The following is a 17,167-nucleotide window of genomic DNA, read 5'->3' as shown; positions in this document are numbered from 1 at the left end:
GGGGGGGGGGGGGGGGGGGGGGGGGGGGGGGGGGGGGGGGGGGGGGGGGGGGGGGGGGGGGGGGGGGGGGGGGGGGGGGGGGGGGGGGGGGGGGGGGGGGGGGGGGGGGGGGGGGGGGGGGGGGGGGGGGGGGGGGGGGGGGGGGGGGGCATGCATTTTTTCTAGTGTTAATGTTCAAATGAATCTGTTCCTTACAATGATAATAAGTAAATTCTCTGAGCTGCATGATCAGTTGCAATTTGTGGATGGCAATAGTATCTTTTGCCTTTCATGTATCATCATCAAACACACTGATCTGGTTGTTCGATTAGCAGTTTTTCATTAGGGAACTTCTTAGCATGTTTACTTTTGATTCTAATGCTCCAACCTCCCCTTCTTATTTCCAAAAAAAAAAAAAAAAAATCAGGAACAGGAGCAGCAACAATGTGGTGTTACCGATGAAGCAGAGCCATTCATGGGCTCCGGCCGTTTTGGTAATCTTAATCTTCTCTATTTTTCTCTCTTTTATCCCCTTCTGTCGTCTCTTTTATATGTTTATGATCTTCCGAAACTCTTTCTATGTCATCTCATTGTGATGTATATGTGGCAACACGAGCTTATCTGTTGGGATATAATTGTGCTGATGAAAAGGAGCTGGAAAGCTGCTTTGAGGTTTTGCTGAACCAAATACTGCTCATATTCTAGTGGATGCTTTTACTGGCAGCAAGTGTCAAAATTTTACTTTCTGAATGTTCAAGGTTGCTTGATTCAGACTATTATGTTTTATGTAATCTAGTGTTAGATTGAATTACAGAATGTGTTCTTACTTTTATTGCTCTTGTTGCGTATTTGTCTTCGTGTTGTTTTGTTTGCATCGATTCATTAAAAAATTGCAGGTTGGCCTGAGCTCTCAAGTAATATATCTAATTTATACTGGAGACTGTTCTTCTCCTCCTTTGATTTTAAAGCACCAAGTCCAATGTAACCTTAATCAAGAATGGAACGAAAATTTTCTCATTGGGGAAGCTTAAGTGAGACCTCACAATGAGAGATTTGAGAGAATTGTCTGAAATTGCATCTAGCAGAAAGATTCCAGAAAAATCTGAATTGTCTGAAACTTCTCCCATCACCGGCCCAAAAAATCTCACCGGAAACTAGCAGCACTGGCAAATGAACACTCTTAGTCCAAACAATTTTCAATTTTTCTGCCTCCAACAGTAAAATCGGGTGATTTGATCAGTAGCAAAACTAAACCAGGACATGGCAACTTTCTTTTCTTAGGACATGGCAACTGATGGTGATTAACCAACTGCTTTACTAATTTGGCCAAGTGGCCCTATTATTATGTCTATTAGCTTTTATATATATATATATATATATGGTAAGAGCAGTTTGGGTAACTTTATAAGAGTTACATTTTTTTGTAAAAATATTGTAAAATTGTTATAGACGTAGCATCCCTTTTTAAGAGAAATTTGAACCAATAACAACTAACCACTTGTGATTTGTTGTAAAATTGTTGTATATATAACATCTTTCTTTTTTTAAACTATTAATTATTATTAGATCTAAGGGTGAAAAAACATTAATAGCAATGTCACTATTATTCTCTAAAAATTAGGGATTTAGGCATTAACTCTTCTTATGAAAGGAAAAAAAAAAAAAAAGGGCAGCACTAACTCCCACTTTTCTCCACATCATCACCTTCGTCCTCTCATCCTCTCTCACATCTTTTTTTCTTATAGTATGTACTTTCAGGTCACTACCATTGACTTCTTAACAATATTGTCTTGAGGTACTGGAAAATTTTAGAAATATTCAAAATCGTTTTAGAGAAAAATTGTTGAGGATGAGTATTTCTAAGGATAAAAAGAACTCATGGCCAAAGTCAATTTAAAAAATTAGTGCTCTATCAATGTAACACTATCTCTTAGCCATATCATCATCTCCCACTATGATCCTTGAATGATCTTAAAAAAGACGGGCTTTCTTACATCAATATATGCAAAGCCTCATGATTTATGGCAAAATAGGCTAGTATTTTTGTGGAGTTATTTGTCTTTGTATAATCAACAAACACTCCAAAGACCAGCACCTTGGAGTTGAACCTTAATGTCCTCCATGATATGGCCCCACAATCTTTAATGCTTGCCCTACTCCAAAATAACCTCTACAATGAAAGTCACGGCAAACCTAAGTAGCTAAAAATACAGTCAACATTTCTCCCAATATATATATATATAGTCAACATTTGTCTTGCTTCCTTACAATTTGTTTGCACGAGAGTAAGAAGATTACGTGAGAGAGGAAGAAGATGATGGCGTGGAGAGGGTTAATGCATTTTTTTTTTCCCTCAAGTCAAGCCAACTACCATAAACACAGCCAAATTTTCTAACAAAAAAATTAATTGGGTTGTGAAAATTCCAGTAAGCACAAACTCGGTTGGTCCCCCTACATAACGTGATTAACATCCCATAGTCAAACCTAATGCCTATATAAACCCTCACCCATTTCCTAACACAGCACAAGCCCACTAAATCTTATTGCTAATCTCTTATTAATCCCCAAAATGAGCCCCTCGAAACACCTACCCATTTTCTTCTTCCTCTTAATAACTCTTTTAAGTGCCTTAGCCCATGCAGCCAGATTTGATATAAGAAACAATTGTCCCTTCACAGTCTGGGCAGCAGCCGTGCCCGGTGATGGCAGGCGGCTCAACCCACGCGAGTCTTGGCCCCTTGACGTCAATGCTGGCACAACAAAGGCCCGCATTTGGGCTCGAACTGGGTGCAATTTCGATGGTTCTGGGCGTGGCAAATGTTAAACCGGTGACTGTGGTGGACTTCTTCAATGCCAAGCTGATGGTGCACCTCCAAACACCCTTGCTGAATTTGCGCTAAATCAATATCAAAACTTGGATTTCTTTGACATCTCTCTTATTGAGGGGTTTAATGTTCCTATGGAATTTAGTCCCACCTCTGGTGGGTGCACCAAAGGAATAAGATGTACCGCTGATATCAATGAACAGTGCCCAGCTCAATTGAAAGCTCCTAGTGGGTGTAACAACCCTTGTGAAGTATTCAAGACCAATGAATAATATTGTTGCAATTCTGGAAACTGTGGACCTACAAATTATTCCAAAATTTTCAAGGATCGGTGCCCGAGTGCTTACAGTTACCCTAAGGATGATCCAACAAGCACATTTACTTGCAATGGTGGGACTAACTATAAGGTGGTGTTCTGTCCTTGAAGCAGAACTTTGCTTTCGTACATGAGGCATAGAACTAGTAGCAAGTACGCAAATAAGAGGTGTAATCAAAGCTTTGTGAGCATGCGTAATTAGTGTTGCGCAGACGCTATGAAACTTGAAACGTAGCGCGCGTTTCTTCCGTTTTTTTTTTTAATCTTTTCAGCCGAAACATTTGACTTTTCCTTTAGACAGTGCACAATGTGTACTGTTTACAGAGCTACAAATTTCACTTTTTAACAATTTTTTCATCAAAAATGGGTTCTACAGTACTATTCACATATTTTTAAATTATTTTGCTACAATATTTTTCAATTTTTAGTTTCAGTTTTCAGCTGTATTCAAATGGACCCATATTCACTCTGACGTCCGTTCTATTAAAATATCTATGTAAGCTTGTTACAAAAAACAATAATGATAAAAGACCTCTATGAAATATGGAAGAACTTTTTTATAAGAGAGTTTCAACTTATGGCGTCTACTCCTAATGATAGCTATTTATCATTAGACCAAGACCTCTATGAAATATAGAAGAACTTAACATTCATAAGTCATAGCCTCCTTAATGTCTGTTTTTATTTATTTTTATTTTTATTTTTGGTGAATTATAATTTTATTTTGACGTAAATGCATTTTTGGTCCCTTCATTTTGGGTCATTTCTCAATTTGGTCTCTAAACTGATTTTGCTCCTAGGTTAGTTCCTGAAATCAGAAAATCGATTCTATTTTGGTCCCTGTCATCAACCCACTAATAGAAAATACATATGTGGCAAATGGAATATACTGTTTGCTGATGTGGCTAATAAAATAATAATAAAAAAATCTAATTAGCATTTTCTAAATACCACATCACATTTAAATTAGTAAAAAAAATGCCAGCTCAGAAAATTTAAACAAAAAAAAATCTAATTTAAAGTAAAATCATTTCTTAAAAAAAAAAAACGAAAATCATTATCTTAGTCTTTTTCTTCTTATTTCTTTAACCTCATCAGCATTTACTAATGTCAAATTCTCTCTTTTTAAAATTCTTTTTCTTCTTATTTCTTTAACCTTATCTTTTTAAGTCTATTTCTTTTTCTAATCTCAAATATTCTCTCTCTTCACCGTCCATGGATGGAATCTCTCTCCATTGTAACTCCATGGCCGGAGCTCACAAGCTTGATGCGGAGAAAACGATTTGCCATGGATGGTATCTTGATGCGGTCTTGGGTCTTGGTTCAGCGGAGTTTCCCTTGAGGGTTTTCATGTGGGAGGCTCGTTGGTGGTCCGATTTTCCTCTCCTTTTTTGTTGGGTAAAAGCAATTTTAGCTTAGCTAGAAAGAGAAGGAAGTACCTGGGAGTAAGATTTGGGAGTTGAGGTCGATGATTTGGTGAGCGAGAGCAGAGAAATCACGAAGAATATCTGATGACTGACCGATGGCTTTGATTGAATCGTGCTTGATGATGATCCCACTGTTGCGAAAGACTCGGCTTTAAGGATCCATGGTGACGATCACAGCGTTGTGGAGTATAATCCATGAGTTGCCCTTCGCTTCCTCCATTATCAATCACTCCTTTTTCAATTGTAAAACTTTGTTCCTCTTGTTTTGGGCTTGTTTTTGTTTTTGTTTTTTGGAGAGAATGTGGAGTTGTTTGAATTTATGGGGTTTTTGTGTGTTTGTTTCCCAAGAAAATTTCTGGGTTTATGGGTTGCTGGAGATTGGGTTGGTTACTATGTTTATATGTTTGTTTCTCGGGTTTAGTTATGGTTTGGTTTCTTGGATTTAATTTTTGTTTTTCTGGATTTGATGGAGATTGGATTTGGTTGCTGGATTTGGATTTGGGATTTGCTAGAGATTGGTTTGGTTGCTTCTTGGACTTGGAAAGAACATGAAGAATATTTCCTATTAGTATTTAATTTAATTTTTTCTTCTTTTCATTTGTGTTCTTCTAATATGGGTTTGAGTTCTTGGTAGCTAGGTTTGTGTTATTATGATTTGAGTTCTTGGTTACTGGGTTCGTGTTCTAGTGATGGGTGAGTTCTTGGTTTGTGTTCTTGTGATTTAAGTTCTTGGTTGCTGGGTTTGTGTTCTTGCAATGGGTTTGAGTTCTTGGTTGCTAGGTTTGAGTTCTTAGTTGTTGGGTTTGGTTTGTGAAGAACGTGAAGAACAAGCTGAAGAACATGAACAACATTATGAAAAAAAAAAATTTAATTAAATTTTTTAATTAAATTAAATTTAAGGTTTTTCTTAATTTTTTTTTAATTTTCTGAGGTGGCTTTTTAAAAAAAATTAAAATGCTAAAGTGACATTTAAAAAATGCCAAATAAAAAATTTTATTATTATTTTAATAGCCATGTCAGCTTTTAATGTGCCAACAAGGCACTTTGTTTACCACATCATATTTTTCTATTAATTTTTCTATTAATGGGTTGACGGCAGGGACCAAAATATAATCGATTTTCTGATTTCAGAGACTGACCTAAGAGCAAAATCAATTTAAAGACCAAATCAAGAAATGATCCAAATTGTAGGGACCAAAAGTGCATTTACACCTATTATTTTTCAACTTAACCTAACAACTGACAATGCTTATATATATCAAGTATTGGCCTATGGGGGAAGTAATCAAAGTGCGCACATATAAGGTTGAATGAACAAACTATTGACACTAAAAGGTTGTTGAAAATTTAATCGAGCGCCTTATATATCTAATATTGAGATGAATCGGTAAAGGTGTTATATGACATTAAGGTAAATACTCAAAGATAAAAATACTATATCTATCTTAACAAGAAGAAAGCATTAAGTCAATATTCTTTTTGGACTAGTGATTCATAAGCTCACTAAATTAATTTAAGGGGCAAAATCGTATCCTTCTATGCTTAGCCTTTTATAGATGATATGATTTTAGTTGATGAAGCGGGGTTAATGCCAAGTTAGAAATTTGGCAAGACATTCTAGAATTTAAAAGATTTTGATTAAGTATGATTAAAGCAGAGTACATGGAATGTAAGTTTAAATAAGAATATAGACTAAGTGAAGAAGTGTATCAAGGGTAGGTGTGTTTGCAGTGCAGTACGGCGCAGTTTTGGGCCATTTTTAGCACCGCACTTTGCGATATAGTTTAGCTAAAATCATAACTACACCACATCTTATTTTTGCGGTCACATGTGTGGTATGGTACGGTTTAGAATTTAACCAAAATCATAACCGCACCGCACCTCATTTTTGCAATCACATGTGTGGTGCTATATATAAGATGAGATTTGAAGTTGGTATATTTTTCAAATTTTGGGCATTTCTTACCCATCCCAAAACTAGTTTTTTCCTTCTTCTTTTTGGCCAAGTTTTAAATTATTTAGCTAGTTTTTCTTTATTTTGGGTTGGCTTTTCTAGTCAACACTTGCTAGGGTTATCAAACTTTTTTTTTTTTTTTGAAAACTAGGGTTATTAAACTATTAATAATATATTTAATATTAAAAATAAATAAATATATTAATATATAGAAAGGGTGCGATGCGGTGTGGTTTATGTGGTTTTCTTATTATAAAACTGCAAACCGCATTGCACCATGCGGTGCGGTGCAGTTATGCTATTTTGCGGGCGATTTTGATACGATTTTTGCGGTTTGTGCGGTTTGGTGAACACCCCTAATCAAGGGTATTGTATGATTGTAGAATACCTATTAAGTTAAAATGAAACTTTTATAGGATTACTATATGACCAACTATGCTCTATTGTACCAAATGTTGGGTTGTTAAGAAGTAGCATATTCATAAGATGAGTATAATTGAAATGAGAATATGAACATGGATAAATGGAGATAGATGTAAATGTATGATTTGAAGCGAGGAAATTCACTTAAATATAGGGGTTGCTCCTATTGACAAAAATACGAGAAAGTCACTTAAGATGGTTTGATCATGTTCAGATGATACCAATTAATGTACATGTAAGCAAGAGTGAGATTGATCCAAGTTGAGGGAATTAAAAAAAAAAAAGTACATTTTTAGAGGATATCAATATTAGTAAAGGAAGACCCAAATTAATATTAGTAAAAAAAATGACTTATGAATTAAGAAAGTAATAGAAAATATAACTTCAGATAAGATTCTAAATAAGGAAATCCACTTAAATATAGGGATAGCTCTTATTGATGAAAGGACAAGAGAGTCTCTTGAGATATATAGTTTAATCATGTTTAGAGTATATTAATTAATACACTGGTAATAAAAAGTGAGTTAGATCCGAGTTGAGGGAATTAAAAAAAGAAAAGAAAGACCCAAATTAACATTAGTCGAAATTAAAAAAAAATATTATTAATTAAGAAAATAACAAATTAAGAATATGACTTTAGATGGAATCATAGAATAGAATTGATGAAAAAAGTACATATAGCCAACATTAATTGATTTGTCAAGAATTCATAGCTAACCCCAAAAATTTGGAATTAAAGCTTGTTGTTATTGTTGTTATATCTTAGCAAGAAGAAAAAAGAGAAGATTAATAAGATGATCAGTAATTTGTTTCCATATACAATATATTTTCTCATTGATTATATAGAATTAAATTATATTAATTTAATTATCAAATAATATGTAGAAATTAATATATATGGTACCCCAAAAAATATCCAATTACTAGAAATCCTGTCTGGAAAAGTCATTCTTATTTATTCCGTGAGGTTGATCAACAGTCCATTGCCATGATGTTTCGTGAATTGCTGTATGGAAAAACACTTGTGGCCCTTGTGTGGGAGAGGATCCGCAAGTTGATGACTCCCTTATGGACTTTGAAAAATATCTTAGAAAAAAAAGGGGTGGGAATATTAAATTTAGCAACTCAGTAATGGACAAACTATATTTCTCCAACAAAAATAATATAGAATAATGGGAAAGAAAAAAAAAACTACATGAATAAAATGAAACAATGAGTTTTAAACTTCCAAGCCAAATATCTGAAGTAGCTGTTCTAATAATAAAAAAATAAAAATAAAAAACGTTAAAATACACCCAATGAGCCAAACTGTCACTTGTATATTCAAATCCCCAAAAGAAATAATTCAAGACACAAAACCAAACACACCGATAGGTCCAGTGAGTTAACTTTCAAGAAAATATTTTGTTTATTTTTTAATAATACTTAATGCATTTTTCCGTCTTTAATTTTTTTATAACATCTTTTTTCCTTATTTTTTCTAACATATATATATATGTATGTATGTATGTATAGATCCGTACCTCACAAGACAAGCTATTATGTTGTTCCAATATTCATTATAGAAATAACTACACAAACATTCAAAGTTTCAAACTCGTAACTCATAGAAGCAGAAAACATTCTATTATGTTCATGATGAAAACTATGTTGAGAAGGACGTTGAATGGAAACAATGATTCAATAGTATATAAATTTGTCTCTAATATAGACAAAAGAAAACATTAAAATTGTTCCCTATCTCCAACTTTTCTAGAGAGAAAAAAGAGGTAAAGAGCCATGATGGGTAGAATAAAATAAGCTGATTATATATTTGTTTAAATAGTAGGGTTTTAAGATATGAATAATTTACAATTTAACCTTTATTAACGCGGGAAGGGCAGGGATGGGGCGGGGTGGGTTTAAAAAGTGTAAACTCATTCTTGCTTCGTCCCGTGGTGCAGGTTTAAAATCTTGCCTTATCCTCGTCTCACCACCTTTGCAAGGCGAAGAAAACTCGCGTGAGACAAAGTGGGGAGAGACAGGTTAAGTGGGGTAGGACAAAATTACCATTTCCAACATATAAATTCATGTTAGATCTATATATCATTGTGACATAAGTCTCATGAGAGCGTTTAATATAATTATAAATTATTACTCAAAGAGGCAGATAGAAAGTCAGAAAGAGAGATAGAAAGAAAGAAAGACCCAAAAAATTGGAATGTGGGCCGGACCCAAAAAAAAGCATTCACATAAGTCACTCAAGCTATAATTTTATTGAAAAGTTAGTTTAAAGAGGCTTCAAGAGGTTCTTGGGCTTTATTTCGATTTTTTTTTTACCATATTTTTAGTTTTTAGTTTTAACCCACGAGTCTAGTTATAAATTCCCTGCCGTATATTAGGGATGAAAGGAAACCCACGAATCTAGTTGTATGTAATAAGGGAAAGTGAAATGACCACTGAGCGTGCAAGCTAAGCTGTCACTCATACTGATATAGAAAATGGTAAAGGATATGGGTAGTTTTGTAATTGCACTTTTCACTTTTTCCGCTCCTTTGGCTTTGATCATAATCATGTATTTTCTTCTTCTGGCTTCTGCAGCAGCAGGGGATAAGTTAAGCTAAACCACCGCCAATGCAATGCCATCATGAGACCACCCTTTCTTTAGATCTGATGAGTTTTTCATGGCCAAAACCAACTCCACCCTCACATAATAGCTTCTTCACAACTACACGTGCCACGTCACCCACACTCTTGGTAAGAATTTTTTCCCTTTTTCTTATGTAATTACCTTATCAGATTGTGACCCAGTTGTTGTTGTTTCCTTAAATCGATGGTTCAAATATGGAATTCAGTTCATAACTTTAACTGGGTCAGATTTTTTCTTTTTCTTTTTGGGGTTAAATTAATAATTGGTGTTTTTATGTTTGTTTGCTTTTTTGGGTGATTTTCACTGTCACAAAATGGATATGGTGATTTGTTTGATTAGTTATAAAAGAAGAGTAGTTTAGTTGATGGTATTAGCTATTCTAGTTTTTTTTTTCATTTGTAGGCTAGCTCTAGTGAAAACAGATTGTACTGAAAAGAAACCCAAAGCTGCTTCCAACAACAAAAACAACAAAAATCAGGTGCTTTTCCTTTTCTTTTACTTATCTTATAAAAATCCCAGCAACCAAAAATCAGATTCTTCAATTCCCATTTCCTATTTCTGTAATTTGACTGTTAGGATGTACTCTATTTCTTGGCTTTTCAAAATTTATTGTTAGGCAAAGAGATATGAATGATCTACACTGATTGCCTTTTGCCTTTTTTTCCCCTATATATCTGTTTATGTGCTAATAGCTCTAGTTAAATGGCACATCTTCCCTTTAGAAGTAAGGTAGAGGGTGAGGTTGTGAGTTCATGACCTATTAGGTTCGTGTGTAATTACTGATAATATATCATACATCGTTTTATGAATTGCTATGTTTCTAGAGTTTTGTGTAGGTGGAGTAGATGATTGGGGAAATAGTTATGAAGATTTGGCTTAATTTAGTAGTGAGTTCTAGATGGTTCAATAATTTTTCTTTTGGTGAATCTTGGAGAGAGTTTATTTGACGTAGGATTTTTTAGAAATTCAACACTAAATCAGTATTCTTGGGATGATCTTGAAGCGTTTATAAATAGGATTTGATGTTTAAGGGTTTAAGTAAATAAAATAGATTTTGAATGGACATGGAGGGAATTTGATGGTTGTTTATGGAAGAGTTGAACCGAGAAACAAAGAAGAATAAACCCTAGGTTTCCTAAGAAATCACAATCAGGAATGAGAAGGCAATCACACCCTCAAAGTTTAAAATAAACTGCTCCAATTTTATTAAATTCAATCTCTCTATATATTTTTATTGATAACATAAAGAATCTTATATAGGCTATTGCTAATCCTACTCCTAGAAAGACTAGACTAAAAAATAACAAAGGAAAAAGTATTTAAAAGACTTTAACAACAAGTAGGAAATTAAACAAAAATTGAAAGGACTCTAAAACATAAAGGAAGACTCATGGGCCCTTAAGATTCTTTGCTCTAATAACGCATTAGAATAAACAAAGTCTATTATGAATTCCTTTTGTACTGATCATCGTTTATTCATCAAAGTAATTGTGGTCATACCTTTCAACAAAATAGTGTTTCTGTGCGCAAGCATCGTCACTCATTTGTTGGATGTTGCTCGCACCTTGTTATTCAATATACAGTGCCATCTAATTAATCATATGCCTTCTGGAATCAGTAGTCTCAATTTTTTCTTTTATATCCTAATCGTTAATTAAGGAAATAATATAGAGTATGATTTCAGATAGAATAGCATAGCAAAAAAGTATACACGTGGCTAACACTAACTAGTTTGTTAAGGCTTCATGGTCAACCTCAAAATTTTGGGACGAGATGTATGGTTGATGTATCCTGATGGTCCTGTTTTTTACCCTGCTTACTCCTCATGTGTTTGCTTCTGTTGCCTTTGTTTACGTCTTTGATTTTGATCAAGATAAATTATCTCCTTAGGCTCGTGTGTTTTCCTTTGGTACTCAGTACTCAGAATTGTTATCATTGTTATAGTCGTGAGTCTCATAGATACTTCGTAAATGTTGATGTTAACTTTTTTGTGTTCTCCAATCATAATGGGGAGTCTCCCTTCCCTTCTCTTACTCTTCCAATATCTTTACCTTCTCCACCTTCTCCTTTGGTAACTTTGGCTTCCCAACCTAATCCTCCTTTGTAGGTTGTAGAGGCAAGTTGAACATAGGCACATTGTTTCATAAACACCCGCCAATATATCTTCCCTTAGGAAAAAAACAGTAGGTTGTCATTAGGTTTACACTGTTAAGTACCTTCCTGATAGTTCTGTGCGGTTGTGGCTACGGTGTTAATTATCTGAAGACCTTCTCCCTTATGGCACATCTCAAAACTGTTCAGATCGTACCTGCATCTTGATCATATCCTATCTCCTATGTTTTCAGCTTCTTATTCCAAAAATTATTTTCCTCTTTTTCTTGGATAAGTTTTTCCCTTAAATTCTGTTGGCTGAAAAAAATGAAATATATTCAGCATAATGACGTTGGGTGGTCCCTTGCTTCTCTCTCTTTTCCCTCCCTTTGCTTTGTATTTGATTTGGGTGCCAAAGGTATACCCTTTTACACTGTAAATAGATGGTTAAGGATTTACATCAACTCTCTGGAAACTCTTCATTGTCATAAGGCAGACAAAACAATACAAATTCCTTGCAATTCTATCTAAAGTTTCAATGCTCAAGTATCTTCTCATAGCAGAAAGTCCCCCATCCCCCTCCCACCCCTAAAAGAATCTTGAAAACAATTTTCCTTGTATAAGTTTTTTGGGAAAACATTTTTTTACGAATATATTTGTAATGTGTCTTCTGCTTTGTATTATAAGTTTCTTTACTGTCTGTTGTAGGCACGTGAAGGAGGAAGTATCTGCTGAGGTGGTTCAATGACTATGATAGAGTCATGTAATTGCATTGAGCCACAATGGCCGGCTGATGAATTGTTGATGAAGTACCAATATATTTCAGATTTCTTCATTGCACTTGCTTATTTCTCTATCCCTCTAGAACTGATCTACTTTGTCAAGAAATCTGCAGTGTTTCCATATAGATGGGTCCTTGTTCAGTTTGGTGCTTTCATAGTGTTGTGTGGAGCAACGCACCTCATTAATTTATGGACTTTTACCATGCATTCAAGAACTGTGGCGATAGTAATGACCACTGCAAAGGTTTTGACTGCTGTGGTTTCATGTGCAACTGCCCTCATGCTTGTGCATATTATTCCTGATTTATTGAGTGTTAAAACCAGAGAAATGTTCTTGAAAAACAAGGCTGCAGAGCTTGATAGAGAAATGGGCTTGATTCGTACACAAGAAGAAACAGGACGTCATGTGAGGATGTTGACCCATGAGATCAGAAGCACCCTGGATAGGCATACTATACTGAAAACCACTCTTGTTGAACTGGGTAGAACTTTGGCATTGGAAGAGTGTGCCTTGTGGATGCCAACACGTACTGGATTGGAGCTTCAACTCTCTTACACTCTCCGTCAGCATAATCCAGTTGGATATACAGTGCCCATTCATCTTCCTGTGATCAATCAAGTTTTTAGTAGTAACCGTGCAGTAAAAATATCCCCAAATTGTCCAGTGGCAAGAATAAGACCTCTTGCAGGAAAATACATGCCTGGGGAGGTTGTTGCTGTTCGTGTCCCTCTCCTACATCTCTCTAACTTCCAAATCAATGACTGGCCCGAGCTCTCAACAAAACGTTATGCTCTGATGGTCTTGATGTTGCCCTCAGATAGTGCAAGGCAATGGCATGTCCATGAGTTAGAGTTGGTTGAAGTAGTTGCGGATCAGGTCTGAATTTATACTTGCTTATTTTTCTGACGTTGCACTTTACTTCTTTTCATTGAATAAAGTAAAAATGCTAAACTACATTTCCTTCCTTTTCCGTTTCCATTTATATTTATTTTTCCACTAGGGTATTTCCGAAGAACCACATTTGATTAGAAAAATCATAAGATGTGAAAGACATTGATTTTTTTTTTTTTGGGATAGGTATGTGAAAGACATTGTTGTTGCATTGAATTTTTCTCTTCTAGGCAATAAACCATCAACAATTCCCCCTTATCTCTTGCCATCTCTTTCCATCACAGAATTCAGAAAATTTTAACACATGGCCTATTGATCTTCAAACTTGTAGAAAAATTTGAATGATTTGATGCTAACTAGATACAGTCTAGCAGTCTAGTGGTTTATCTATGCCAAGCATAACTTTAATTTAGATAGCATACATTTCTCAAACTATCAAGCCCCTATACTTACTAATTGACGTCCAAAGCCTGAATCTTCTACTCATTGATTACCCTGGTTATTTTGACGTACTCCATATTTGAGATCTTATACAATGATTGTTGTTTGATGTATGCATGCACTATACATTTTCAGATAGGAAAACATATCAGCTATAAATATCTTATGTGATGTTTTCATATAATGGTTAAGAAGCTGAGTCCTAGACATCCTGAATGACCCTTGATGCTAGATGTGTGAATGGAACTAAGAATTGCTTTTGAAAGGGTGGAAGCAGATGTATATTTGTAGCAAATGGCTACAATCTATAGTTGCTTCATGTCATATAGGGCATGTGTGAAGTTTAATGAATGAGTCTTGCAGAAGGAGGCTTGATTAGGTTGCAAAGTTTTTTTATGTTGCTCTTTGTAATATTCATAATGACCCTACAATGAGTTTGAAACCATCATGTGCACTTAAGATTATCTAACTTTGATAACCAAACCCTTGCCCTTCTATAACACTTGCTCATTAAAATAACCTATATATATATATATAGATTATAGATTATATATACACACACATAGGATTGAATTCAAATTACACCTGGTGTAACTCTAAACTATGTTATACCACTCAATATCTTTTTATTGGATGAGAATTTTGATGAATCCACTGTTGGATTAGATTTTCTTCTACTTTACATGCTTGCAAAACTTCAAGATGATCTGGGATCTATAACTATATCATTGATCAAATGTTTAAATTTCAACTTTTTGTATTTAAAATTGTGTATAAAATATGGGTTTCTAGATCGAAAAGTAATTGGCATCCAATTGGCATGAAACTTGGTATTTTCAAAATATAAACCCAATAAAAAGTTACTTAGCGTTGTAACATGGCTTAGAATTACAACAGATGCAACTAGAACCCCCCCCCCCTCCCCCCAAACACACACACACACACACACACACACACACACAGATATATTGTATTAAAGATCAAAAGCCCGTACCTTAGTACAGAGAATGTGTATAAGAGAAAACACAATAGTAGGTGATTGCATATAGTTGTACAGATAACTGACTATTATCTTAGAGAAGCTGATTTCCTCAAGTTCCTGTTCCTACAAATTGTAGCGTAATTGTTCTAAATTCTGTAAATCCACTAAACTGTATATGTATGAGTTATAATCTAAGAAGCATGAACACGGGTACGACACAGTGACACATCAAATTTTGAAAAAATGGGACACAGGTACAGCGGGACACGTCTCTTAAATTAATTATATTTTCACTTATGTTTTCTATATTATTAAGCATTTATTTATCATATAATGTTAAATGTATATCAAATTAAGAGTAATAATGAATAATAAAGCAAATCCATAACTATTAAAGGGTGTTTAGAAATTAGAATACAAACCAAGAATAAAGATATTTATTCATTTTTTTTTTAATAAGTATATTTATTAATTTTCAAATGCACTATTACTATTTAGAGCATGAATGCTCTCATGTGAAAGGGTATTCAATTCCTCTTGTTCTCATGTCCTGATTGTGTCCTGCATTTTTATTTTTATTTTTATTTTTATTTTTAAAAAGGACCTTTTTTTTTTTTTTTTTATTTAAGGACATGACTGGGACATGCATGCAGAAGTTTCCCAAGTATGTCAAGTGTCCGACATGGGTACAGCACCCCAAATGAAGTATCCGTGCTTCCTAGGTTATAATGGGATTTGGCACACATTGAAATTATATTAACTATTAGGCGACTCCTACATGACTTGTGATATGGTAGTTATGAACATGAATCCTGATTCTTGAATACTATGCATTTCTAAGATACCAATAATATAGTTAGAAAATATATTAAGATATTCTATAGATATTGGATAATTATTTGCAACTAAAAGAAGGCTTTCGTATCCTATGGGGAGAAACACATGCAAATTGTTTTATGGTAAGAATCTTAAAATACTCCACATAAGTTCAACTATCAAATCCAGGAGGTTGTATTTGTTTTGGATTTTTATACCTACAATTGACCCAAATGTGTATGCGTGTGTGTGTGTACTTGTCAGTACTTTACTGTTTGTTAAAGTAGTATGGGGATTAGCAAATCATTGTAGGAAGCTTGCATAACAAAAAAAAAAGGTAGTAAAGTAGAGGGGGGATGGGAAATAAATATAAAAAAAATCTTACTTGATGAATAAGGTGTCCTTTAGCCATGTGTTGGCTTGCTACTAATTCATGTTCATATTTGTAATGCGGTGGCTCACAGAATGATTTTTTACTTTTATATAATATAATACTGTTAGAAAGTGTTAATTTATAGAAACTTTCTGTTGGTCCAGGTGGCAGTTGCTCTCTCTCATGCGGCAATCTTAGAAGAGTCAATGAGGGCAAGGGATCTTCTTATGGAGCAGAATGTTGCTCTAGATCTGGCCAGGAGAGAAGCTGAAACTGCAATTCGAGCTCGCAATGATTTTTTGGCGGTTATGAACCACGAGATGAGAACTCCCATGCATGCAATTATTGCACTTTCTTCCTTATTGCAGGAAACTGAGTTGACACCTGAGCAACGCCTGATGGTTGAAACAATATTAAAGAGTAGTAATCTTTTGGCTACTCTCATTAATGATGTATTAGATCTTTCAAGGCTCGAAGATGGCAGTCTTCAACTGGACATTGGAACTTTTAATCTTCATTCTGTATTCAAAGAGGTAGGGCTATCCCTTCCTGCCTAATATTAGCTCTTTTAGATTGCTTTGTAGCATTAGGATGGCATGGATTTCTTTAGATGCTTGTTGTAGTAACATTAATTTTCCTCTTCTTAGGTCCTTAACCTGATCAAGCCTGTAGCATCTGTCAAGAAGTTGTCCGTCACATTAAATTTAGCACAAGATTTGCCAGTGTATGCTGTAGGTGATGAAAAGCGCCTAATGCAAACTATGCTAAATGTTGTTGGTAATGCTGTGAAGTTCTCTAAAGAGGGCAGCATCTCAATCATTGCTTTTGTTGCAAAATCAGAATCTTTAAGAGATTCTCGAGCACCTGACTTTTTTCCTATGCCAAGTGATAACCACTTTTATTTGCGCGTACAGGTTTGTTTCTTCAATATGCAATCAAAATCCTTCAATCTCAGGATGCTTTTTAAAAGTTAGCTTTGTAGATTTACCTTTTCTCTTCTATTGTAGGTGAAAGATTCAGGATCAGGAATCAATCCCCAGGAGATTCCTAAGCTGTTTACGAAGTTCTCTCAAAGTCAATCATCAGCAACTAGAAATTCTGGGGGCAGCGGACTTGGCCTTGCCATTTGTAAGAGGTACTTAAATCTTTTGTTGTTAGATGTTTAGCTTTGGTTTGGTTTTGTTAGGCTATACATTCAGTATATGCTGGTGTCTCTGCCTGTTTTTTTTTTTTTTTT

At 34.8% G+C, this 17,167-nt stretch overlaps 1 protein-coding gene and 1 pseudogene across 1 annotated transcript; both read left to right on the top strand.

Annotated features, from left to right (window-relative positions):
- The first annotated feature begins 2,548 nt into the window (after nt 1–2,548).
- Nucleotides 2,549–3,229, top strand: LOC111992431 (protein P21-like; annotated as a pseudogene).
- Nucleotides 3,230–9,451: 6,222 nt separating this feature from the next.
- Nucleotides 9,452–17,065, top strand: LOC111992517 (ethylene receptor; the record flags this gene model as incomplete). The annotated part of the gene is given in 5 exon segments (XM_065760047.1): nt 9,452–9,660; nt 12,353–13,303; nt 16,095–16,463; nt 16,578–16,844; nt 16,938–17,065. Coding segments are annotated over 4 exon segments (1,679 nt in total), but the record flags the coding sequence as incomplete, so codon positions are not given.
- Between the last annotated feature and the right edge of the window lie 102 nt (nt 17,066–17,167).

The sequence above is a fragment of the Quercus suber genome, unplaced genomic scaffold, assembly GCF_002906115.3.
Source record: "Quercus suber isolate HL8 unplaced genomic scaffold, Cork oak 2.0 scaffold_17, whole genome shotgun sequence".
Lineage (NCBI taxonomy): Eukaryota > Viridiplantae > Streptophyta > Magnoliopsida > Fagales > Fagaceae > Quercus > Quercus suber.
This window is presented reverse-complemented; position numbering and strand designations above follow the sequence as displayed.